The sequence below is a fragment of the Tachysurus fulvidraco genome, chromosome 15 (genome assembly GCF_022655615.1).
Source record: "Tachysurus fulvidraco isolate hzauxx_2018 chromosome 15, HZAU_PFXX_2.0, whole genome shotgun sequence".
Classification (NCBI taxonomy): domain Eukaryota; kingdom Metazoa; phylum Chordata; class Actinopteri; order Siluriformes; family Bagridae; genus Tachysurus; species Tachysurus fulvidraco.
The window spans coordinates 5,288,002-5,315,175 of NC_062532.1; the positions used below are offsets into that span (position 1 = coordinate 5,288,002).

Genomic DNA, 27,174 nt, shown 5'->3' on the forward strand with positions numbered 1-27,174 from the left:
GTACCTAGACAGCTGGAAGAAGATTCCAAAATAAAAAAGAAGACTATAATGCATTATGTGTTATGTTTTATTTTCAGAATATTCAAGAAAAATTCTGAAATGCTTTTCTTTAACTTGTATCCTCATATAATAGAGTTATTAGAGTATTATAATCATGTTTCCTCATATAATAGAGTTGATTAGATTAATCTTGTGTATTTTACTGTAAACCTTCTAGTAATGAATGCTTATAAATCCTACTGTGTTTTACTGAGAGTATCTGCACACAAGTGTTTCAAGGCCTGTTGTTGAAAGTGAAGCCTTCTGTGTATTCGCATGGAGTAATCTGCACGCCCAGTGTTTTATAGCTTGCTGTCAAATTCCACGGCAAGAGAAAACTTCAGTTCTATATAATCACAGCCTGAGAAGTTGCAGGAAGTATGACCATATATAGAAGTGTTAACCGTGAGGTTAGAAAAGAAAAGACATTAGCAGTGCACACAAAGTCGGCTGGTGAGATATGTTTGGGAAACCGAGAAGTATTTATGAAATAAGATGGTAGCCGTCTAAAAGGCACAAAGCCAACCAAACCTGACAGCCAAATCTATCTGGCCACCTGCCTTGAATCACATTGAGTGTGCATTCTATTGTAAGCAGCCTTAGTGCATGTTATACTTTAGGTGGATCCTTTACTTTTGTTTTGTTTTGTTTTGTTGTTGTTTTTGTTGTTAATTACGAACAGTGAATGTCAACAGACAGGCTTTTACCTTCGTGGCTGTTGTAATCATTTCGTCCTCTAGATGTCGCCCTGCTTCAACGAGCCTCTATGCACTTTCGTTCAACTCGCAACAGTTCACTTTCCTCTTCTATACAGTTTTTTTCTTGGAGTTTTTCTTGCTCATTCTATGCACTGGGGCATCCTATCTCATCCTCGTCGCAACTGTTATGTTTGCTATTAAGAGGAACGACACGGACAACTATTTCACTGCAGAGTCTTTACTGACGAGTGCTTCAGATCTCGCTCTCCATTACACTGTTCCCTGCTCCAATCAGCGCTCTCTCCACACACGGAGAAAATACCGTAATGCATGGAATAGATTCGCATAACAAAATACATGTTACATCAAAGCATTACATTGTGGTTAGAAAATTAGAAGTAAAACATAAAAAAATACAATACCTTACAATACCTCATGTAACTGCTGCTTTGATACTAATGTGTTCCTTCCAGTATTTCTGCACACGTAATATTGATTGAACATACAGTATTTACACTGTTTTTGTGTATTGTCTTTTGTGTATTGTGTATTTATATGACAATAAAAGCTCCTTAACTTGACTTGGTGACGTTCTTCCTGTCACTGATCCTCCTTAACTGTATGCTACAGTATGTAGAGACAATAGAACAGTCTAGAACACATCAGTGTGTAGGTTTTATTTCAACATTTACACATTCATTACATAGACTTAGGCTTAGATTTACAACTTTAATATTGTATTAAATTTAATCCTTTGAAGCATCAAAGCATTACATTTTTTTTAGAATATTAGAAGTAAAACAAACAAAATTAGCAATCAGTATGATATATGAATAATGAGGCTGAATTAATATATTTTTTTAAACAGCAAATAATCCAAAACAGAGAGCAATAGCAAGGTCGGTAAGCAGATAGCACTGTTACACTGTTATGGTAATGGTTACAGTTTTCTCAGGTTTTAGTCTGGATGAGACAGAGAGCGATGCCTGCTCATATAGAGGAGATCAGCCACAGGCTGCCTCTTCTAATCCTTGTTCAGGGTTACAGAGCTTCCTGGTCCTGGCTTTTCTGATGGAAAAAATAAAGCTCAGTTGATCAGCTTTAGACAATCCATCAGTTTTAGACTTTCAGGTTTCTAGTTGTTCCTGGTCTTCTGTTTTTACATATTTACAAATACTTTAAATTCAAATACGGACTTTGGTAATATGTTAATTTTCCAAGCAAACAAGTATTAAAGTCTTACTCTCTGGTGTCCTCTGTTTCCTGGAGATTATGGGGTAAATGTACAGTGTGCCCACTAACACAGACAGCAGGATGATGACCTCAAAGAGCCACATGAGCACAAACACAATCATGAAATCTGAGAGAGAGGGAGAGAGAGAGAGAGAGAGAGAGAGAGAGAGAGAGAGAGAGAGAGAGAGAGAGAGAGAGAGAGAGAGAGAGAGAGAGATAGCACAACTGCTCATATACTGTAAAGTAGACCATGAAGTAAAATCAACACAGACAGCATGGGCTAATTAACACAATGTCCAATTTAATAGGAACACCTGGAAATATGTTTCAGCAGCACAGCAGGTAAAGGACATCTCTTAATGTTCACCTATTGGTCTTTATGAATTTAACCATGGCATTGTTTTCAAACCGGATGAGAGACTTAGAGACTGTTGTATGTAAAATTCCCATCAAGATCTGCAGTTAATGCAAGATTAAGATTAAGATATAGAAAAACTCAAAATTCCCCAACAAACACCACGTCTCTCAAGATGGCAGTTTGTTAATGATAATAAAACTATGATACTAACCAGTGCAGAGAGGAGCGAGTCTGGAACATACACTTTAAACATCTTTGATGTAGACGGGAGAAGTAAAGGCAGTTCTACTCTCCAGGTGAACAGTGAAGGTAGGACCACACAACCTCTAATCACATCACACAGCACACTACAAGTTATTTCATAAATGTACACATTCATCCACACTATTGTCTAACTATTTTTAACGCAACAATAAAAGTCAAAGAAATCAAACACATGATTGGCTGATTAGATAACTTCATGAATGTCTACAGGTGTTTCTAATAAAGTGGATGGTGCAGGGAAGTAAGAATCACTGCACAATAGTGTTAGTGATATTTATTATTAAAGGTTTTACAGTATTAGTTTCATTTGTTACTGCTCATTTTAAGCAGATCAAGTAAAATCAACACAGACAGCTTGGGCTAACTAGATTTGTAAAAGTTCGTCATGAGAAACTTTGATGTTGGCTTTGACGGTGCAAGTATTTGCAAAGGCCGGTGATTTTTGGAGGCGAGTGGAAATAAGGGTCTGTGTTTCTTTTGGAGGCAAGTGGACAGAAGGATAGGGTGCCAAAACTTTTGGAGGCAAGTGGAGACGAGCATGTGACATCATCCGAGTACTCCTGAGGATGTTCCCCTCATTGGTCTGAGTGTTTTGATATATCACATGCCCATGTTGTGCAAACTATTTTCATGTGATGTCAGGTGATGTAATCAGAATACCCATGAGGAAGTTCCCCTCATTTTTCTGAGTGTTTTGATATGTCACATGTCCATGTTGTAAAAAGTTTTTTGATTTTGCATATTTTGGGAGCGGGGCTGCGGCACAACCGAAAGGCCAGTCGATACACCAAATTAAACTTTGTTCAGAGTATCACACTAAAGGAGCCGGTCGAGTTTGGTGTAGATAGTTCGAAAGCTTGCCGAGTTATAAATCTCCAAAGTTTATAATGTAGTCTATGGGAAAAAAGGCCAATTTGAGACCCGGTACCGGAAGTACCGGAACTCAGATCGCTTAGAAAAGTAATATCAACAAACATCAGACCAGGGTCTACAACATATCCAAATTTGGTGTATGTGGCTCGAAAGCCCTAGCAGGAGTTACTCTTGATAAATTTTTGTCTAAGCTTAAATAGGAAAACAGAATGTTGGCTTCTACAAAACCAACATAAAAAAACACAGTCCACTTTAATAGGAACACCTGGAAATACTGTATGTGTCAGCAGCGCACCAGGTAAAGAACATGTTCACCTATTGATCTCTATGACTTTTCCATGGCATGAATGTTGGGTTGAAACATTGTTTTTACACCTTTATGAGAGACGTAGAGACTGTTGTATGTAAAATTCCCACAAGATCTGCAGTTTATGCAGCTCATCTGGTACCATCAACAATGCAACAATTAAAGTCAAAGAAATCAAACACATGATTGGCTGATTAGATAACTTCATGAATGTCTACAGGTGTTTCTAATAAAGTGGACAGTGCAGGAAAGTAAGAAGCCATAACAATCAAACACATAATTAAACCAAAAATTATCAGAGGAGATAAAAAAAACTGCAACAATCACTCAAATATATATGTGAGAAATAAACATGTAAGTGTCTAACAACATTAAAAGCCTAGATTGTTTTATGTTGTTTGGTTAATATGTACATTACAAGTTATTTTATAAATGTATAAAAAATAAACATTCATCAGCATTCTGTTAATATTATTGCAAACTGAAACACACCACTGATCTGTATAAACTTCAAAACTGTCAGTTTTTATTTTCTCAGTTGATTTACTTATTTTAATTGAATATAGAAAAAATAACAATCAATACAGATAACGGCATCAGTGATAAAGATTTGTCTAGCCAAATATTGTTTGACTGATGAAGGCATTCAATGATAAAAAATATATATTTTACACGACTGATGAGATGTTTGTGAGTGGGATTAGTCCAAAATGTTGGTGTGAGTGTGTGGGGTTAATCACTAATGTCTGTGTGAGTGTGTGGGGTTAATCACTAATGTCTGTGTGAGTGCGTGGGGTTAATCACTAATGTCTGTGTGAGTGTGTGGGGTTAATCACTAATGTCTGTGTGAGTGTGTGGGGTTAATCACTAATGTCTGTGGATGAGTAAAGAGAATTACTCAGTAGTGTCTGTTAAAAGTGGGAGTTAAACCTCATAGAGGAGCAACAATGAGAAATCAAATATTATGAAGGAGCAGGTGGGATTATTTAAGACTTTATGACAGGCAGGATTTGTCAAGGCTGTCCTCAGGATGTTTCTGGGATCTGTGTTTATAAACTGCTGCATTGGAATTTTGTTCATCAAATCATTCTTGCCAGGGCCAGTGGGGGCTCAACTGTTTAAGGCTCTGGGTTGTTGATCGGAGGATCGGGGTACAAGGCCCAGCACAGCCAAGCTGCCACTGCTGAGCCCTTGAGAAAGGCCATCAACCTTCCCTGCTCCAGGGGTGCTGTAGCATAGCTGCCCCTGCACTCTGACCCCAACCTCCTCAGTTGGGCTATGTGAAGAAAAGAATTCCACTGTGCTGTAATGTATATGTGGCGATAATAAAGGCTTCTATGCCCTATTCTATTCTTTATAAAAGACAGACTCACCAATGCATTGGTGGAGTTCAGCAGTATCGTGGTCACGGCTGACATGATTTTCTACATGGCAGGTGATGTTTCCTTGATGGTCTTGTTCCAGTGTGACAGTGCTGGTCCCGTTCTCCAGTTGAGGGAGTGTGTTAAAGTCAGAAGTCCAGCTGAAGTGAAGGTTGTCTCCATCAGCAGAACAGAACACTTTCCAGACCTCAGAGAACAAGCAGCTGTAGGACACTTTCACTGAGGACACCTGAGCTGTAGATTAGAGATAAAAACCTCAGAATAAATTACTAAACACATTATCAAAGCAGAAATACAAGAACAAATCAGAAACACATGAAGATAATCTCAAATCAGAAAGAAGTAGAGGAACAATGAATTTATCTTGAGAGCTTCTTTACTGTCTGTTAAAGTTTTAAATTCTAACCTCAAAAATCCTGGATTTTTGTAAAAGTACACATGAACATATCTGCATTTTTAATTAGATGGAACCTCATTTGCATAAATAAATATGAAAACATAATATAAAGAGAGAGACTATAGTGTGGATGAATGTTTATATTTTATACATTTATAAAATACCTTGTAGTGTGCTGTGTGATGTGATTAGAGGTTGTGTGGTCCTACCTTCAATGTTCACCTGGAGAGTATAACTGCCTTTACTTCTCCCGTCTCTGTCATCAAAGATGTTTAAAGTGTATGTTCCAGAGTCGTTCCTCTCTGCACTGGTTAGTATCATAGTTTTATTATCATTAACAAACTGCCATCTTGGGAAACGTGGTGTTGGTGGGGAACTTTGGGTTTTTCTATATCTTAAGATTAAACTAGTGGTCTTTAGGTCAAACCCATCCTCCTTGGGCATTTGCAGGTGCAGTCGTTGTCCCACAGCTACATGACACGGATTACTCTGAGTAAATCTACAGAGATCATGATCCTGAAACAGTGAACCTGCAGAGGAAGAAAAATCATCAGCATTCTGTTAATATTATTGTAAACTGAAACACATCTCTGATCTGTGTAAACTTCAAAACTCTGTGTTTATCTTCTCCGACTGATTTACTTGTTTGCTGGATTTTATTTGGAAAAAATGGCATCAGTGATTACGCGATAAATAAATATTTCAGCAAACTCTTGGCTTTTATTTAAAATTCTGTTCACCATTAAATTAGCATTATTCACCAAAATCATCTAAAGACTCAAATTTACTTATATACAAAATACAAAGAGTTATATTATATTATATGATATTATATCCTTCATCAAATCATTCTTTATAAAAGACAGACTCACCAATACATTGATGGAGTTTAACGGTATCGTGGTCACGGCTGACGTTATTTTCTACATGGCAGGTGATGTTTCCTTGATGGTCTTGTTCCAGTGTGACAGTGCTGGTCCCGTTCTCCAGTTGAGGGAGTGTGTTAAAGTCAGAAGTCCAGCTGAAGTGAAGTTTGTCTCCAGCAGCAGAACAGAACACTTTCAAGACTTCAAAGGCCACGCAGATGCCGATCATATTCACTGAGGACACCTGAGCTGTAGATTAGAGATAAACACCTCAGAATAAATTCTAAACAAATTATCAAAGCAGAAATACAAGAATAAATCAGAAACACAGCAAAGTAATCTCATAAATATATATGGCAAAATAAGAAATAATTTCTAACAACATTAAATGACAATTTTTTTTGTTAATCTGATAAGTATGTACTGTAAGTATTTCTACATTTTTAATTAGATGGAACCTCATTTACATAAATATATATGAAAGCATAAAACAAAAACTTGATAGAGACAATAGTGTGGATAAATGTGTATATTTTATACATTTATGAAATAACTTGTAGTGTGCTGTGTGATGTGATTAGAGGTTGTGTGGTCCTACCTTCAATGTTCACCTGGAGAGTACAATTACCTTTACTTCTCCCGTTTACATCAAAGTTGTTTAAAGTGTATGTTCCAGAGTCGCTCCTCTCTGCTTCGGTTAGTATCATAGTTTTATTATCATTAACAAACTGCCATCCTGAGAGACGTGGTGTTGGTGGGGAACTTTGGGTTTTTCTATATCTTAAAATTAACAAGGTGGACAATAGGTCAAACCCATCCTCCAGCGGCATTTGCAGGTGCAGTCGTTGTCCCACAGCTACATAACACTGATTACTCTGATTAAATCTACAGACAACATGATCCTGAAACAGTGAACCTGCAGAGGAAGGAAAAAAATCATCAGCATTCTGTTAATATTATTGTAAACTGAAACACACCTCTGATCTGTGTAAACTTTAAAACAGCATCTTCTCCAAGTGATTATTCACATATGTAATATGAATATACTTATATATAATCTTAAGTGATTGTATTTGTAATACTTTTATTTTGACAAGTAATCCAACTTGCATTCCCAGAAGTACATCAGTAGAGAGAGAGAGAGAGAGAGAGAGAGAGAGAGAGAGAGAGCTCATGGCGAGTGTAGTGTTGTGTTTTGTGAAGCTTGTGCGATAAAGATACTTCAACGAAGATTATCGAGGTTTAGAGTATTGAAGACAACAGTACTAAGTTACAGTGTTTATAGTGACCCGCGTTCTTTAGTATAATGGAGGTTTTATTAGTATTTGTTCCTACAAGATGTGTTAGCAGTTAGCATGACGCCGTGACATATCGTCAATGTCGTTGTCGTTAAACACAGTCGATAAAATTTATCTTTATTATTTATTTTAAAATGGCAGGGAAATCTTTCTAACATCACAGTTGATTAAAGGATAAATGATAGTTCAGAAAACTGTTGTGCAAGTGTTTCTCTGAGGTAGAATTTTTCTACCAACATCATCCAAAGTCTATTTTACAAATAATGCAAAATTGCATGACATAGTTAATGCACCATTTGCATGAAAACACAGAAAATAAAGACCCCCAAAAAATGTGAGAAAGGAGCTTTGGAGAAATATAGAAAAACAATGTTTAAAAGAAAATTTATATTTATCTCTATTAAACCAGTCTGGCTGTAAAGCAGCACATTCGACACAGACAGCCCAGAGTTAATGTATTCAATGGTAGAGACTTAAAAGCACTTTTGTACATCGCTCTGGATAAGTGTGTCTGTCACATGCTGTAAATGTAAATGTAATTAATGGAAAAGAAAATTGGACACAGGGTTAAACAATAGGGTCAGATTTATAATATGTTAAAATATATATTACACAGTTTAGTGCCTTTGGAAGTCTTCAATTTCTTAGAATTTATTCACGTTTTGATGAAGTCATTCACAGAAAGAAAAAAAAAACCATTCTCTACTTTTGAAGTGCAGGAAGTTTTCATTAAAAGCTGACCGATTTACTGATATCTGATCTCACAGGTTTAAACTACATTTAGACCATTTCTCATTTCATAAAGCAGAAACTGTACAACTGCACATGTAGTAAATAAAGGAATCATGCATTATTAAAGGATAAAACTTACCCATGACAACGTGGGTGTAAATCAACAGGACTCCAAAAATGACCTGTATTCTCATTTTGTCCAGAGAACAATCCTCTCTCTGTACTTGATGGAGATCTTGGACCTGAGTGATGAACGACTACAAAAGCAAGATGGAGCTTCTTTTACAGAACTAATAATACTTTACTGAGAAACAGGAAGTTCCATACACTATCTACATCCCTTGACTTGAACGTGGTAAAGCAGCGCTGTGGTTTGTTTATCTTGTCTGTGGAAATATTTTTTTTCGCTTATACTTAAAGTACATGATCATACAGGGTCTATAAACCTCTCATAGCAGCCTGGTCTTTTTTAGGTCTCATCATTGTTGTGTTTCCCATTTCCCCAATGATCACGCTCACCTGTGTTGGATTATAACTTTAGTGCCACATCATTTAAGTTATAGTTCTATAGTTAGTTGTCCTGCTTCAAATGTTTAGTTCTTTTTGCACATTATAATGAATAGAATCTGCACTTACATCTGCCTTTGTTTGTAAGTATTATCCATCCATTTAATCCTGATATCCGGAGTTTAACATTTTCCATGTTTATTTCAGATAAATGTGAAAATTATTAAAAATCAGTGATTCATCGTTTATTTCTTTATTTCTTCATTTAATTGTTTTATTTTTTGGAAACAAGCACGGCAATTGCTCTTCACCAGGAACACAAGCTGAGAGACTTAGAATAATAACTTATTATTGTATTATTCAAAAGCAAATATAATAACAGATGTTTTGGAGAGTTACAGCAATATGTTCTCCATTCCTTATTACAATATAGAACAAATTTGAAATGTATATGTACACTTTTAAAAAACAACAAAAAAACACATTGACTTAGCTGACTGATCAACTAAGTTTCTGCCCATGAGTTAACAGGGGTGTAAAACCCCATGTGTTAATTCTTAAAGCACAATTTCACACACACGCAACGCACAAAATCACACACACATGAACACAGTCAAACTGAACAAAATCTTTTTTTTGGCATTATTTCAAAGAAAACAAAAAGGAAATGCGCTCTAGTCGTATATAGTGATAGATAATACAGTACATTAATAATAAAATTATTTGGCAATAAATAAAATATTTAAAAAAAAAATATCATTAACAAATTCAAGCCACAGAAATCTAAATCAATTCAATAGTAAGTTTTAGACATAAACTGAAAATGCATCTATAGCCGATGTTAGACATTTTGATCATATATTTCACTCACGTAACACTTAAAAAAGGTAGAAAACGGCCTCATAAAAAACTGACACTTCTTATGTACAGCTTTTTTTTTTTAAGAGAAGCTGAAATGTTGGTGTTAAAATAATTTAGCAACTCAGTGTGTGAGCTGCTTAGGAAGCTGCAGCTGTGTGGGTTCAACACTGAAAACTGCAACAAGAAATATCGGAAAAGCAAACGAAAAACAGTAGCAAAATGTTTTTTTTTTTTTAAATATTAAGCCCAATTTATGGTACATTTAATAATTTTAAATATTATATACTGTAGTCAGATATTTCTGCTTATTTACATTTAAACCTTTATTTCTAAACAAGAACAAAGATATTTGTTAAGATATCTTTGTTGTGCTGGGAGTACTGATTCGGTGATGTGTGTGTGTCTGTGTGTGTCTGTGTGTGTGAGAGAGAGAGAGATGTGAGGGTTGTGGTAGCTAGGGTTGCCACCTTCAATACAGAAAAATAAGGGACGCCAGCCGCAGCGGGGGCCACACCCCTCTATGACCACAGTTCCGATGGCGTGCCAGTAGTAGTATACCATAACTTAAAACATGTATTCATAAAAATATTAAGATTGTTACCAATGGACATTATAATAAGATATCTGCTATTGAATTTACTTACCATCAAGTGGTCATATTGAATACACAACTATGACAATAATAAATATACGCCAAGTGTGACTGAGAACACAAAAAATAAGCTTTTGGAGGAACTTGTGAGATGTGAACCATATTTTATTAACTTATTATTAAATTAACAGATCCATAACTTAGTAATTATAACTTGCACACTTGAAAAAGATCTTCCATGGACATCATGAACATATTAAAATCAGTGGATGTACATCAGTGTATCAGTGAATATCAGTGGACCAGAAGTAGTAGTGTGCAGTATTGGAGCATGTCAGGCCTACTTTCTTTTATAAGTGTACTTCTTGTCACTCCTTGCAGCACTGAGAAGCTGTTTGTCTTTCAAACAGCTACCGTAAAACTCTGAACAGGACTGTTCAAAGTTAAAAGTGATCAAGAGCTCACTCCTAATGAGCTCCACAGAGCACCTGTTCCATTCTAGAAAAGATCCTTTCCACATAACCATTGGATCCTGGGATGCTTAAGATGTGGCTGATGATGGACAGCATGTTAGGCAGGTTAGCTACTTGAAAGAGAGCCACCCACCTGGCAGACACATCTTTGGACTTCCATTCATCCTCTGCACTATCTCTGAGCCCCTTCAGAATGCTATTTGCTGTGGTGCATTCATCATAATGTTCATCCATGCTGACTTTTTGGATGAGGTTCAGCTTATTAATGATGCCATCGTTTCATATGGATTTTCTGTCACTCTGACGCTGTCAAAAGAACCGACGAGGCGGCGTCCCGCCCTCCTCTGACTCTGATTGGCCGTGATTCACGGCCTGTAACCCTAAAACAAACCAATCAAACCAACCATGGTAACGAGTATTACCCGATCGGGGCAGAATAGGACGCGTCTCCACACACTGCGGGGGGTTGATTTGCATGGGATGCTGTATAATGTGGACCTATGTAAAATACGGGACAAATCCCATCCCGTATTGATTTGATATGGGACGCGTCATTTTGCCTGTAAATACGGGACGATTCCGTATTTCATGGGACGGGTGCAGTCTAAAAAATAAAACGCTGGCTAAAATAAATATATTATATTTATAAATATTAATTTATTTAAGCTCAAATATGACTTAAATAAATTAAGGTAACAATTTGCATGCATCTTTTTAAGTAGCTTCAACTCATTATTAAGTAGATACCATGAACCTTTTATAGTTAGACTAACCCAATTTGTTTAGTACAACAACTTAATTTTAATTTCAAAGTTTTGGTGATATTAAGTGGTCAAATTACATAATTTAAGCTATTCTAACTTCTTTATTTTGATTCCATTCTACTAAGATATGTCCATGCAAATTGTTAACTTAATATTTTTGAGTACAAGTAACTTATTTCACTTCAATCAAGAGAAATAACACAGCAATTCCAGTTTTATGATGAAACTGGTTTATTATAAAACCAATGTCAACTTATGTACGAAAAGGTTTTAACAATGCTTTGACAAAACGATAATTATCCAGGACTAAAGTATTTTTCAAGTAAAGTCAAGTAAATAATCAAGTATTTTCTTAGTAACCTGGTAGGTACATATCAGAATAAAATAAAATAATAACAATAAATCACAGGGAACATGAAATTGCCAGATTATTGGGTCCACCTAGTTGAAAGTTTTCTTCGTTTTTTTATATTATTGCAAAGTATTAAATTTTACCTTCATCACATAAACTACAGCCCCCATAAAGTCTCAAACAAATACAACACTGTAACCTTCATGTAAAAAAAATTGTCAAAATTACAGCTGCTGTACGTGTATGCACAACAAAACTTTTACATGAAACATTTCAGGAATACAACAGTTTATTGTTTAAAGACATTACCTTCGGGCTAGCTTTCAGACCATCCAGCTCAAGAATTATTTTCTGAAACACCTCAAAAGTATTTTTTAGTTTAAATTTTTTGTGTATACAGTTGGTAGCTGCTGAGATTAAAACAAAGCAAAAATATTAACTTACCTATATAGCCTCGATTCTCCTGTTTCTCCGGCTACTAGTAGTCCTTCTCTGGCAGCAAAACACGTCCGGGCAAATTCCGCCTTTACTCAGCTTTTAAAGGATGCTCACTAGATATACAAGTTTCACTAACTTAATATTTTTCTGTTGTTATTTGAAGGTAAAAGTGTTTGTTCAAAATCGATATATAATTAAGTTAAGACAGTATTCTTTATTTTAATTTTGAAAGACTTATTAAAATGAGTTATCAACTCACCAGTACAAGTACATATCTCTCTCACTCACTCATTTTCTACCGCTTATCCGAACTTCTCGGGTCACGGGGAGCCTGTGCCTATCTCAGGCGTCATCGGGCATCGAGGCAGGATACACCCTGGACGGAGTGCCAACCAATCGCAGGGCACACACACACACACTCTACAAGTACATATTACAAACTTAATTATTTTATGCTGAAAATGTTGTTTATTTTAAGTTTTACAAACTAACCCCATGAATCATTTTTTAGAGTGTGTCAACCCTAGTGGTTAAGGCTCAGGGTTATTAGGGCTCAGGGTTATTAGGGCTCAAACCCCAGCAATGCCAAGCTGCCACTGTTGGGCCCTTAAACAAGGCCCTTAACCCTCCCTGCTCCAGGGTGCTGTATCGTGACTGACCCTGTGCTCTGACCTCAAATTCCAAAGCTGGGATTTGTGAAGAAAGATTTTCACTGTGCTGTAATGTATATGTGATAAAAAAAAAAAAACGCTTTTTCATTGAAGTAACTAACACTATGTACACTGTTACAAAATACTATGGATTTAAAATGGCAACTGATGCATTACATTTAAACAGGAAAAAAAATTATAGATTCTTTAATGTCTTTGTTGTACACATTTAATAGTGGTCAGTGATGTGTAGTCTCTTACAGTCCTCTGCAATGTGTGTGTGTGTGTGTGTGTGTGTGTGTGTGTGTGTGTGTGTGTGTGTGTGTGTGTCTGCGCATGCGCGTGTGTGCGTGTAGTGAAGGTATGAGTCAAAACTCTTTTTTTGTTTGTTTCTTTATGTTGTATGATTTGAGTGAGCACTGAGTGGTGTGTAGCGAGTAGTGTGTGTGTGCGTGTGTGTGTGTGTGTGTGTGTGTGTGTGTGTGTGTGTGTGTGTGTGTGTGTGTGTGTGTGTGCGCGTGTGTGTGTGTGTGTGTGTGTGTGTGCGTGCGCGCGCGTGTGTGTGTGAGCGTTACACGGTAGCGGCTTTTACAATCCCGACGCGAAAGCATTGGTTTAAACTGTTACCGACTGTCACGGGCACAGTAGAAGAGGCGCCTCAGCGGTAGCTAAGCTAATCGGCAGGAAGAGCATTTTTTCTGCTGCCCGCATGAACAAGGCTGTGGTGATGTTTGTGGATGAGATTCACACAGTTGAGATTGTGGTCACTAAAGGGGTTGTAATTAAAGACACCCTGATAAGAAAAGCAGGTCAATGAATGGAGCAGTGTACAGACAAAAAGTCAGGAAGAATTAAAACAGCAAAGAAGTAACACAGAAGGTCAAGAAGAAGAAGAGGAAATAACTGAGGCAGAAGCAGAACAGATGGAGACAGGAAAAGAAAATCCAAAAGTTGACGTTAATCACAATCCAAAACAGAAAATGGAGGCAGTCAAAAATCAAAGTAGTGAGGAGTCAGTAGCTACAGACAACACAGATCTGATCACAGATGTAGGTTTCACTGTGGTCAGATCAAATGGAACAGGTAAAAACAAATCATAAACAGTCAAGAAACAGTGATGAGGAAAAACAAAATAACAAACAAATATGTACATACAGTATGAAGCTAAAGAGGTTAAAAGGTTTCTCCAAAAAATAAAGAATATGAAAGGAGTTAGAGTAGACTAGCACTTCAGTGACAAACAAAGCTTTGTGGACTCAGCAACAACCATAATAAAGGAAAAAAGTACACTGCCAACGTCACAAGGGACATCACCAAGTAATCAAAAGCGCTGGAGATAGATATAGTGGAATTCCAGGCTTTATCTGAGTCCACAGGAGACAGACGACATTTTGAGAACTGCAAAGAAAAATAAAGCTTTTAATGCACAATGGATGGGCAACACATAACACACAGTAACGACATCAGACGGTATGCCACAAACTTCTACAGAGATCTGTACGAGAGTGAATAGAGTGACAATGAAGAGCTGCTATAGAGATTTCACAGAGGACTCCTAAAGTTTTCCCCAGAGGACAACGCTGCCCTGGAAGGCAACGCTGCCCTGGTTCTGGAAGAGCTGTAGGCCACCGTGAACTACCCCAGTCTACCCCTGAGCATCCAAAGAGGTGTAATTACACTTCTCCACAAGAAAGGGGAGCTACAGGACATTAAGAACTGGTGTCCAGTGTCACTGCTCTGCACGGACTACAAAATAATGTCCAAAGCACTGGCTAACCGTATTTAGAGATGTCATGGATTCTATAACACGGGTAGACCAAACATACTGTGTGCCCAATAGATCCATCATTGATAACGTTTCTCTGAATAGGGACATTTTGGACGCCTCCAGCTCATTGGCAATTGACCTTGGACTGATTTCACTGGATCAAGAAAAAGCTTTTGACAGGGTTGAGCACCAATACCTCGCTAGAGGCTTTTGGTCTCAACTCCAGTCTTATAGCAATGATAAAGGTGATGTACCAGGATGTTGAAAGTGTACTCAAGATCAACGGAGGGTTAAGTGCTTCTTTTAATGTAAATTGGGGATTCAGACAAGGCTGTTCTTTATCATATATGTTGTACACTTTATCAATTGGACTGTTTTTACACAGAATACAAATGTCATTAATGGTTTTATTCTTCCTGGTTTTAATGCTCCACATGTTTTATCTGCGTAGGCAGATGATGTTATGGTTTTAGTAATAAATCAAAACACAATTAAGGTTTTAGAAAAAGTCGTTTCTGATTTTAGTCAAGTTTCCTTATCGAGAATCAACTGGAGAATAAGTGAAGCTATTGCAATAGGAAATTGGACCTTCGGTTTACCAAAACTAGCCAGTGGACTAAAGAATTCAGAGACAAAGGGATTTATTTACATGATGAAAAGAAAAACTGGGACTGAGTAGTAGGAAAAATAGAAGGTAAACTAAAAAACTGGGAATGGCTAAAAGCGAACATGTCACTAAGGGGGAGGGTACTGGTGGCCAACAATCTAGTAGACTCAACACTGTGGCATCGCCTAGCTTAACTGTGGCCTTGTTGAAAAAATTCAAGCAGCACTAGTCAACTCTGTATGGGACAAATTACACTGGGTTCCTCAGAGTGTTCTCTTCCTCCCTATGGAAAAAAGAAGGCAGGGCCTAGTAGACATTCGGAGCAGAATCACAACATTTCATTTTCAAACAGTACAAAAATACCTTATCGGATCTGATTCGGTTATATGAAGAGATTTTCTTTTGCAAAAAATAAGTGGCTTAGTTGTGATTAAACTTTCTTTTTAATGGACCTCAGGCTACGGTCACAGTGACACACTGAAATCAACGTCAACAAATGATCAGCAAGTTGTCAAAAGAGGAAATGTTTTTATTAAAGGAACACCACGAAGTGTTTGAAACAGCGGATAAAGGCGATCCTTTCCCAGAACTGGAACTTTTACCAAAGCTTGATGGTTTTAATGGTTTGTACCTTGAAGCAGGCAAAGGACATGTTTTACCGATCTATGAAGCAAAAGGAAAAGAAATTTACAAATGTTGTGTAAAAACTGTAAATAAGAGAAAGCTGGATGGGAGGAAAGACACTGTGTGGAGGGACAATCTGGGTTTTAGATGACACTAAGCCGGCATGGAGAGTGTTTTATAAATGTCCACTTAGAAAGAGAACAGCTGATTTACAGTGGAAAGATTTACATGGAGCAGTGGGGGTCAATGTTTTAATCTCTAAGTTAAATCCAGATGTTTTAAACACATGTCCATTCCTACAGAAACTGTTTTCACTGTTTTTTTAAAATGCAAAAGACCCTTAACCCTCTGTTAGAGCTGCTAAAATTATAGTATAATGTCATTTTATTTCTTTTGGTGAAACATGGTCCCAGGTACGTTATATTTTTGGAGCTGGGTATAAAAAAAAGAGAAAAACAGAAATGGGAACTGATTTGCTAAAACCTTCATGGAAAACCTTTCCAAAATAATAGGGAAAGGTGAAATGCTTGTGTTGACAGGATATGCCCTGGTTTGATCCATGAAGGTTTTGCTCCATGATTGTGTGCCTGAAGCTCTACTCTTACACTAGGTGGGCCTGGATGAGGCAGTTCGTAGTTGGGAAAAGCACAGAAGCATTAACTCCTGGCTCTAAGGGATCTAAGTTCATATGACGGCCAATGCGTAAGGTGAGCAGATCTGTCTGTATGGTTCTGGGCCCGGAAGCCAAAAGGCACCCTTCCAGAGCATGAACTGGTAGGGGCTGTGGAAGTGCCTTCTAACGGAGATTCAAGCCATGATCAATAAAAAATATATTAACTATAACTATAGTCTCTCTCAATATTTCTTTTTACATTTTAATATTTTTATACAAATGAGGCTTCATTTAATTAAAAATGAAGAAGTGTATATATTGTGATGTCCTTATGTCCTTGTATGATTTTGCTTTGATTTTGTGTTTATTTGTTTTGGCGTCTGTAGTAATTCATCCCGAGGTGTTTATCTCTAATCTACAGCTCAGGTGTCCTCAGTGAAATTGTCCTACAGCTGCTTGTTCCCGGAGGTCAGGAAAGTGTTCTGTTCTGCTGATGGAGACAACCTGCACTTCAGCTCGACTTGTGAATCAAACACTCGGTTGGAGGACGACAACAAAACCCTCGTACTGGATAAAATGCATATTAAAAAAGTCCCCTGTAATGTCGAATATCACGTCAGTCATGCCTACAATTCAACTGAACTGCCAAAATGTACCAGTGAGTCTGTCTTTTTTAAATAACATTAGAAAATATTTCTTTTGTTTCTATACTTCTGTAAAGCTGCCTTGAGACAATGTCCATCATTGAAGTGCTTGTAAAATGAATTGAAAATAATGAATTACACTATATAATGAATAACACTGCTATCCAGTGGCTTTTACCTAGTGACAACATCGCCTTTATATTTTAAGCCCACTGTAATGCTGTGATTCTACAGTGGCAACAATTTAATAAAATATTAAATAAGTCCTATGTACTGAATGTGTAAATGCTGAAATAAAATCTGTTTTAGTTATTATTAATGATTTTAGTATTTTTTTTAATGTAACTCACCTACACACTCATTTGTTCTAAACTGTTGTATTGTCTGTATATACTGTAGCATACAGTTAAGGAGGAACAGTGACAGGAAGAATGTCATCAAGAAGGGCAACCATTGACAACAAACATATGCCCTTTAAAATGTCTAAACTGTCTATTGTGTATGTGTGTGTGTGTGTGTGTGTGTGTGTGTGTGTGTGTGTGTGTGTGTGTGTGTGTGTGTGTGTGCCCTACCATGGGTTATTTGCTCATCCAGACTGTCCACCATCTTGAGTCCCCTGGGAAAGGCTCCTGCTCAAGAGTCCAGGGTTTACTAATCTACCCCGGTTACTGCAATATGTTATTTGCAAAGCATCTTAACCCTAAAAAGAGCTCAAAAGGATCAAAAAGTTTTAGGTGTAATGAGGAGGACTTTTAAGAGGCTTAAGAATTTCTTCAGAAGAAGGAGAAGAAATGTACAATATTTAAATTCTGATAGATGCTACACATTAGATCATGTAGGGATTATTTTTGTGAAAAATAATAATAGAGATAACATCTATAGTATATTCTATAGTCCCTACATGATATAGCCTCAAATATCTTAACATAGAGACAAAGTGAAGCTTATATTAGACCATAATGTCATATGTGTCATAAAACACCACCTCTCTAAGATATACGTTTGTATTTTCCTTGCTCAGAATTGCTTTGAGATTGGTCGTGAATCACTCTTAAGATACGATTCCTAGTTAGATTTTTTAAACTAAATTAGATATCATTCGTAGAATATGTAATATGTAGAACATAGAATATGTATGCAATCAATGGTCATTGGTTGCACTTCTTGATGGTGTACACGGCATCAGTGACCAGCTACATGTGCATTGTGCAAGGCAAGTGCATTGATGATGTGACCGTCTCCCAGACCATCACCACACGCTCCAACCGGAAGCCACGAATGACTGCTAAAGTGTGTGAGCTGCTGAAGCCTAGAGACCTAGCCAAGGGCCAAACTGTCCCGAGCCATCATAGAATCAAAGCACACACAAGCCTAGACAATCCACAGCCACTTCCAGGACAGCGGAGAAACCCGGCGCAGTACAGGTGAACTACAAGACAGCTTCACCTGCCTGTGATAGTGATACCTCCCTCCCAGATGCACTGAATGACTTCTAAAATCAGTTGCGGAACAATGTAGCGGGAAGGAAGACCATGCTTTGAGAAGTGCTTTAAGGAGGTCATCATGAGGCACATCAAGACCCAGTTACCACCCTCACTGGACCCCCTACAGTTTGCATATCGTCCAAACTGCTCTATGGACGACGCCATTGCCTCAGCCTTTCATGTAGCCCTCACCCACCTGGACAATATAGACACTTACGTACAAATTCTGTTCATAGACTTTAGTTCAGCATTCAACACAATCATCCCTCAGCACCTAATTGAGAAGATGAGCGTGCTGGGAATGAACACCTTCCTCTGCAACTGGATCCCGGACTTCCTAACTGGGAGACCTCTGTCAGGAACAGCATCTCCAGCACCACCACACTGAGTACTGGAGCCCCTTAGGACTGCATGCTCAGTCCACTGCTGTTCACCTTGCTGACTCACAACTGTGCAGCAATGCCCAGATCGAACCATATCATCAAGTTCGCCGATGACACGAATGTGGTGGGTCTCATCAGCAAGTCTCTGAATGTTGATAAAACTAAAGAAATGGTTGTTGTCTCGTGGAGAAATGTTGTCTCATTTCACTGTGTACTGCAACAGCTATGGTTTAAATGACAATAAAAGCTTCTTGACTTGACTTGGTGATGTTCTTCCTGTCACTGTTCCTCCTTAATGCTACGGTATATAGAGACAATAGAACAGTCTAGACCACATGAGTGTGTAGGTTTTATTTCAGCATTTACATATTCATTACATAGGACTTAAATTTAAAACTTGATTTACATATCAAAAACATTGAATATTGTATTAAGTTTTTGCCTTTGTAGCATCAAAGCATTACATTGTGGTTAGAAAATTAGAAGTAAAACAAACAACATTAGCACTCAGTATGATATATGAATAATGAGGCTGAATTATTTTTTTAAAACACAGCAAATAATCCAAAACAGAGAGCAATAGCAAGGTCGGTAAGCAGATAGCACTGTTACACTGTTATGGTAATGGTTACAGTTTTATCAGGTTTTAGTCTGGATGAGATGGAGAATGATGCCTGCTCATATAGAGGAGATCAGCCACAGACTGCCTCTTCTAATCCTTGTTCAGGGTTACAGAGCTTCCTGGTCCTGATATTTGGATGGAAAAAATAAAGCTCAGTTGATCAGCTTTAGACAATACATCAGTTTTAGACATTCAGTTTTCTAGTTGTTCCTGGTCTTCTGTTTTTACGTCTTAGCACATACTTTACAATCAAATATGGACTTTGTTAATATGTTAATATTCCAAGCTAAAAAGTATTAAAGTCTTACTCTCTGGTGTCCTCGGTTTCCTGGAGATTCTGGGGTAAATGTACAGTGTGCCCAATAACACAGACAGCAGGATGATGACCTCAAAGAGCCACACGAACACAATCATGAAATCTGAGAGAGAGAGAGAGAGAGAGCACAAGCACAACTGCTCATATAAAGTAGACCATCAAGTAAAATCAACACAGACAGCATGGGCTAATTAACACACTGTCCAATTTAATAGGAACACCTGGAAATATGTGTCAGCAGCACAGCAGGTAAAGAACATCTCTTAATGTTCACCTATTGGTCTTTATGACTTTAACCATGGCATTGTTTTTACACTTTGATGAGAGACTTGGAGACTGTTTTATGTAAAATTCCCACAAGATCTGGAGTTTATGCAGCTCATCTGGTACCATCAACAATGCCACAATAAAAGTCAAAGAAATCAAACACATGATTGGCTGATTAGAAAACTTCGTGACTGTCTACAGGTGTTTCTAATAAAGTGGATGGTGCAGGAAAGTAAGAAGCACTGCACAATAGTGTTAGTGATATTTATTATTAAAAGTTTACAGTATTAGATTCATTTGTTACTTAGAAAGACAAACTCACCAATACATGTCGGGAGTTTAATGGAAATGTGCTCACGACTGACGTGATTTTCGACAAGACAGGTGAATTGTTCTCTATGGCTTTTATCTAGTACGAGAGTTTTGTTGTCGTCCTCCAACCGAGTGATTGATTCAGAAGTCCAGCTGAAGTGCAGGTTGTCTCCATCAGAAGAACAGAACACTCTCCTGACTCCAGAGAACAAGCAGCTGTAGGACAATTTCACTGAGGACACCTGAGCTGTAGATTAGAGATAAACAGCTCAGGATGAATTACTACAGAAGCCATGACAATCAAGCATATAATCAAACCAAAAATATCAGAGGAAAAAAACAAACAAACCATAAACTCAAATATATATGTGAGAAATAAACATGTTCATTTCTAATAACATTAAAAGCCTTGGTTGTATTTTTGGTGTTTGGTTTCTATTTACGTTTCTGCATTTTTAATTAGATGGAGCCTCATTTGGATAAATAAATCTAAAAACATAACACAAAATCTTGAAAGAGACTATAGCAGACATCCCAACCTGCAAAAAGTATTTTCCGGGAGGTATTCCGAATGTTAATTAATTAATGACGCACACACGCTAACACGCACACGCAAGGTCTCTTCCCACCCCCCACTCCGCCAAGGTTTGGTGCACAGTTTCTGTCGCGCATGCGCGCTCTTGCTAGTTCGCTCTAGATTCCAGGAGATCGTTCTAATTTGCGGGCATCAGGGAGCCGCTATGAATTTAGGAATATAGGAACTTCCGGGACACTTGGGATGTCTGCTACAGTGTGGACAAATGTTTATATTTTATACATGTATGAAATAACTTGTAGTGTGTGTGTGTGATGTGATTAGAGGTTGTGTGGTCCTACCTTCAATGTTCACCTGGAGAGTATAACTGTCTTTACTTCTCCCGTCTACATCATAGATGTATAAAGTGTATGTTCCAGAGTCGTTCCTCTCTGCACTGGTTAGTATCATAGTTTTATTATCATTAACGAACTGCCATCTTGGGAGATGTGGTGTTGTTGGGGAACTTTGTTTTTTTCTATATGTTAAAATTAAACCAGTGGTCTTTAGCTCAAACCCATCCTCCAGCGGCATTTGCAGGTGCAGTCGTTGTCCCACAGCTACATAACACGGTTTAATCTGTTTAAATCTACAGACAACATGATCCTGAAACAGTGAACCTGCAGAGGAAGAAAAAATCATCATCATTCTGTTAATATTATTGTAAACTGAAACACACCTCTGATCTGTGTAAACTTCAAACCTGTCTATTTTTATTTTCTCAGTTGATTTACTTATTTTAATTTAATATAGAAAAAAATAACAATCAATACAGATAACAGCATCAGTGATAAAGATTTTTCTACCCAAATATTGTTTGATTTATGAAGGTGTTAAATGATATTTTACACTTTTGTGCGTTCAGTAAAAGATGACTGATGAGATTTTTGAGTGGGATTAGTCAAAAATGTCTGTGTGAGTGTGTGGGGTTAATGACTAATGTCTGTGTGAGTGTGTGGGGTTAATCACTAATGTCTGTGTGAGTGTGATGTGAAACAGTGAACCTGCAGAGGAAGAAAAAATCATCAGCATTCTGTTAATATTATTGGCAACTGCTTTACTTGTTTGCTGAATTTTATTTGGACAAAATGGAATCAGTGATTAAGTGATAAATAAATATTTCAGCAAACTTTTACTTTCATTTAAAAATCTGTTCACCATTAAATTAGCATTTTTCACCAAAATCATCCAAAGACTCGAATTTACTTATATACAAAATACAAAGTGTTTTATTATATTCTATATTATATTCTATTCTATTATGTTATATATTATATTATATATACTGTATGCATCACAAACATTATATACTGTACATTTTATATATTAAATTATCAGATGATTAAAGACTGTATATGGGGACCGACAGGATTAGTCAAGGCTGTCCTCAGGATGTGTCTGGATCTGGCTGTTTTGTCTCTGTGTTCACAAACTGCTGCATTGGAATTTTGTTCATTAAATCCTTCTTTATAAAAGACAGACTCACCAGGACATTGGTGGAGTTCAGCAGTATCGTGGTCACGGCTCACATGATTTTCTACATGACAGGTGATGTTTCCTTGTTGGTCTTGTTCCAGTGTGACAGTGCTGGTCCCGTTCTCCAGTTGAGGGAGTGTGTTAAAGTCAGAAGTCCAGCTGAAGTGAAGGTTGTCTCCATCAGCAGAACAGGTCACTTTCATGACTCCAGAGGACAAGCAGCTGTAGGACACTTTCACTGAGGACACCTGAGCTGTAGATTAGAGACAAACACATCAGAATAAATTAAACACATTATTAAACCAGAAATAAAAGAACAAACCAGAAACACAACAACATATCAAATAGATATGGCAAAAAATAATTCGTTTCTAACATTAAAACACCAATTGTTTTTCTTAATCTATATAGTTCTGCATTTTTAATTAGATGCATTTGCATAAATAAATATGAAAACATAAAACAAAATCTTGAGAGATACTATAGTGTCTATAAATGTTTATATTTTATACATTTATGAACTTGTAGTGTGATGTGATTAGAGGTTGTGTGGTCCTACCTTCAATGTTCACCTGGAGAGTAGAATTGCCTTTACTTCTCCCGTCTACATCAAAGATGTTTAAAGTGTATGTTCCAGAGTCATTCCTCTCTGCACTGGTTAGTATCATAGTTTTACTATCATTAACAAACTGCCATCTTGAGTGATTTGGTGTTGGTGGGGAACTTTGGGTTTTTCTATATCTTAAAATTACACTAGTGGTATTTAGGTCAAACTCATCCTCCAGCGGCATTTGCAGGTACAGTTGTTGTCCCACAGCTACATAACACTGATTACTCTGAGTAAATCTACAGACATGATCCTGAAACAGTGAACCTGCAGAGGAAGAAAAAATCATCAGCATTCTGTTAATAGTATTGTAAACTGAAACACACTTCTCATCTTTGTAAACTTCAAAACAGTATCTTCTCCAAGTGAAATTTTATTTCGGACTGAAATGGCAGGAAAACATTCTAACATCAGTCGAGTAAAGATTAAATAAATGATATTTCAGCAAACTGTTGTTGAGGTCTCTGGAGGCGGTCTGTGGACTGTTTTTGACCGTTCTCACCATCCTTCGCCTGTGGTCTTCCATTTCCTCACAGTGGACACTGACGGCTTATATCTCTGCGATAACTTTTTGTAGCCTTCCACTAAACCATAATGATGAACAATCTTTGTTTTCAGGTCAACTTGCAATTGGCCAACTTACTGTAAATACCCTTTTCTCATGTTTGGATGCCCCTGTCTATGATGTTCAAGGCTTATTGTGCACACGAAACCAATTGTGTGTTCCAATTAATCAGTGCTAAGTAGTTTCAGGTATTCAAATCAACAAAATGGAATGGGTGCCCAAATTTATGCACCTGTCTAATTTTGTTTTGATACATATTGCACATTTTCTGTTAATCCATTAAACCTCATTTCACTACTGAAATACTACTGTGTCCTTCAGTTTTTTGATAGATCAAAATTAAATTGCTGATCCAAAGACCCAAATATTTATAAATGAAAATCATGGAAATTGTCAGGGGTTCCTAAACTTTTGCATATGACTGTAAATGTACAGCATGTTTATATATAATGTACAGTTAATAGATATGAAGGCTATAGCATTGCAGAGATGTGTGGACATTGATGTTGAAGTAAATAGTTCTAAGGCTATGGCATTGAAAGAAAATGTGCAGACACTGTTATAAAGGAACAACATGTAGAAACTTATAAGGTTATGGCATTAAAAAAACGTGCAAGCTGAATAAACAAGTCAACTAACCCTAACTGTATATACATGAATGTAAAATATTAGGCAGATTTTACAGTAAATACACATAAATAAAATAGTGCAGATGTATGTTTTTCAATTAAATATTGTGATTAGATTTTTGTCATTTTGCCCAGCCATAAGCTGTACTGTGTAAATGGTACTTGCTTTAGACTCCTTTTTAATCTACATCTTAACACTGATGCTGTGTAACACCCTTACTGTGTTACGACATCCATATTATCCAACCATTTAAATTCCCATTCACCGAGCCGCTTCTAGCGCATCGCTGCTGCTGCGAATTAAATTCCCTCCTCCAACCCCGTTTACCAGTTTACGCTATAAACCTTCATCACATATTAGTTTCTTTCTCTCTCTTGCTCTCGCTATATATATATATATAATTTTTTTTTAAAACATGTATGTGAGCATATTAATACTATACATATTTAATGGTTCTGTTATACGGGGGTCTATTCTATTTTCTAGTTGCTGCTCTCCCTGCTCTGTCCATGCATGTGCACGGACGGGCGCCTGAATTTTTGCCCAGAACAGAACCATATCTACAACACTAACTGTATGCTATCACCTAATAAATGCTCATTTGACAAAGTGGTCCTGACTGAAATAATAATACTGATCCTATTATTTAACCCTGTGCCCAGTTTTCTTTTCCATCATTTACATGGGAACGGTTTGCTTCCTTACTGGAAGGTTGCTCATATCAGATAACATGGAGGGGAGTGACATTTGCTCCATGCAGACTCTGCACTGATGTCCCACAGGGCTCAGTACTTGGTTCTCTCCTTTTTTCCCTGTATACTCAATCTCTTCTCTTGGTAAAGTTATTTCCTCACACGGGTTCTCTTACCACTGCTGTGCTGATAATACTCAACTTGTCTTCTCCTTCCTGCCCTCAGATATAACAGCTTCTGTTCAGATTTCAGCATGTCAGGCAGACATAATATCGCAGCAAATCTGATCTGCTGATCATCCCAGGTGACTCATCTCCTGTTCACGATCTTGCAACATCCCTGCATAACGATCTGATTGCCCCTTCAGTCACAGCTTGCAACCTTGGGGTAACCACGGACAATCTGTCCTTTTCCTCGAACGTCCTTAATGTGACACGCTCTTGTCGGGTTCCTTCTCTACTACATCAGAAGGATTCGACCATTCTTATCCACACATGCTGCTCAGGTACTTGTTCAGTCTCTTGCCACCTCAAGACTGGACTACTGTAACACAATGCTGGCAGGTCTAACTCTAAACACATTTCTTCCTCTGCAAATGATCCACAATGCAGGTGCACAACTTGATTTCAAACTGCCGAAATTCTCGCATGCCACCCTGCTGCTGCGATCCCTCCACTGGCTTCATATAGCCAGGTTCAAAACACTGATGCTTGCCTACAAAGCAAAAAAAGGTGGTGGAATGAACTTTTCCTAGTGGTCTGCACAGCTGAGCACAGCAAACGATGGTTGAAGACTTTAACTTACATTTTAAAATACCATATATCTATCCCTATCAGTAATGAGCAAGCTGGTGGTGGTGGCAGCAAGGAAAACTCCCTGAGGAAGAAACCTTGAGAGGAACCAGGCTCACAAGGGAGCCCATCCTCAATTGGGTGACACTGGACAGGAAATTATGTAAATGTAAAAAATGTCATTTCTGCAAAAGTTTATAATAGTGCAACCGAGAGGAACTAATGGGTCTTCACAAACTCTGAGTTCAGCACAGACCTGATTGCTGATGAATACCAGACCAGAGCTGACTGACTCAACATTGTTTTTAGGGTCATGGTATCTTAAGTCTGTAACCTAGTAAAGCAGGTTATAAAGCAATATATTTAATGACAGAGACTTAAAAGCACTTTTGTACATTGCTCTGGATAAGCGTGTCTATCACACGTAAATAATGGAAAAGAAAATTTGACACAGGGTTAAACAATAGGACCACAAGTATTATATATTAAAATATATATTAGACACTTTAGTGCCTGTGGAAGTCTTCAGTTTCTTAGAATTTATTTATATTTTCCTAAATGATATTTTGCATGACAAAGTTCACAGAAAAGTTCTCCTCAATGTATTCACAGAAAAAAAAAAAAAAAATATATTTAAGTATATATATATATATATATATATATATATATATATATATATATATATATATTCTCTACTTTTGAAGTGCAGGAAGTGTTCATTAAAAGCTGACCGATTTACTGATATCTGATCTCACAGGTTTAAACTACATTTAGACCATTTCTCATTTCATAAAGCAGAAACTGTACAACTGCACATGTAGTAAATAAATGAATCATGCATTATTAGAGGATAAAACTTACCCATGACAACGTGGTTGTAGATCAGCAGGACTCCAAAAATGACCTGTATTCTCATTTTGTCCAGAGAACAATCCTCTCTCTGTACTTGATGGAGATCTTGGACCTGAGTGATGAACGACTACAAAAGCAACATGAAGCTTCTTTTACAGAACTATTAATACTTTACTGAGAAACAGGATGTTCCATACACCATCTACACCCCTTGATTTAGAAGTGGTAAAGCAACGCTGTGGTTTGTTCGTCTTGTCTGGGTA

At 37.3% G+C, this 27,174-nt stretch overlaps 2 protein-coding genes and 1 long non-coding RNA gene across 5 annotated transcripts in view; 1 reads left to right on the forward strand and 2 right to left on the reverse strand.

The window, feature by feature from the left end:
* The window catches only part of LOC113659134 (carcinoembryonic antigen-related cell adhesion molecule 5-like), a 569,148-nt gene that overhangs the window by 221,041 nt on the left and 320,933 nt on the right, over window positions 1-27,174 (forward strand). The window lies entirely within an intron of this gene.
* LOC113659137 lies at window positions 673-27,057 on the reverse strand. The gene is made up of 7 exons (XM_047801218.1): window positions 26,921-27,057; window positions 23,334-23,648; window positions 22,785-23,027; window positions 7,016-7,333; window positions 5,146-5,388; window positions 1,981-2,097; window positions 673-1,805 (listed from the first exon to the last, which is right to left on the reverse strand). The coding sequence occupies exons 1-7, from the start codon at window positions 26,973-26,975 to the stop codon at window positions 1,762-1,764; spliced, it is 1,335 nt and encodes a 444-aa protein (XP_047657174.1). The 5' UTR covers window positions 26,976-27,057; the 3' UTR covers window positions 673-1,761.
* Window positions 19,939-20,722, reverse strand: LOC125138897. Its single transcript, XR_007138016.1, has 3 exons — window positions 20,420-20,722; window positions 20,138-20,248; window positions 19,939-19,954 (listed from the first exon to the last, which is right to left on the reverse strand). It is a non-coding gene; the product is annotated as an uncharacterized LOC125138897 (long non-coding RNA).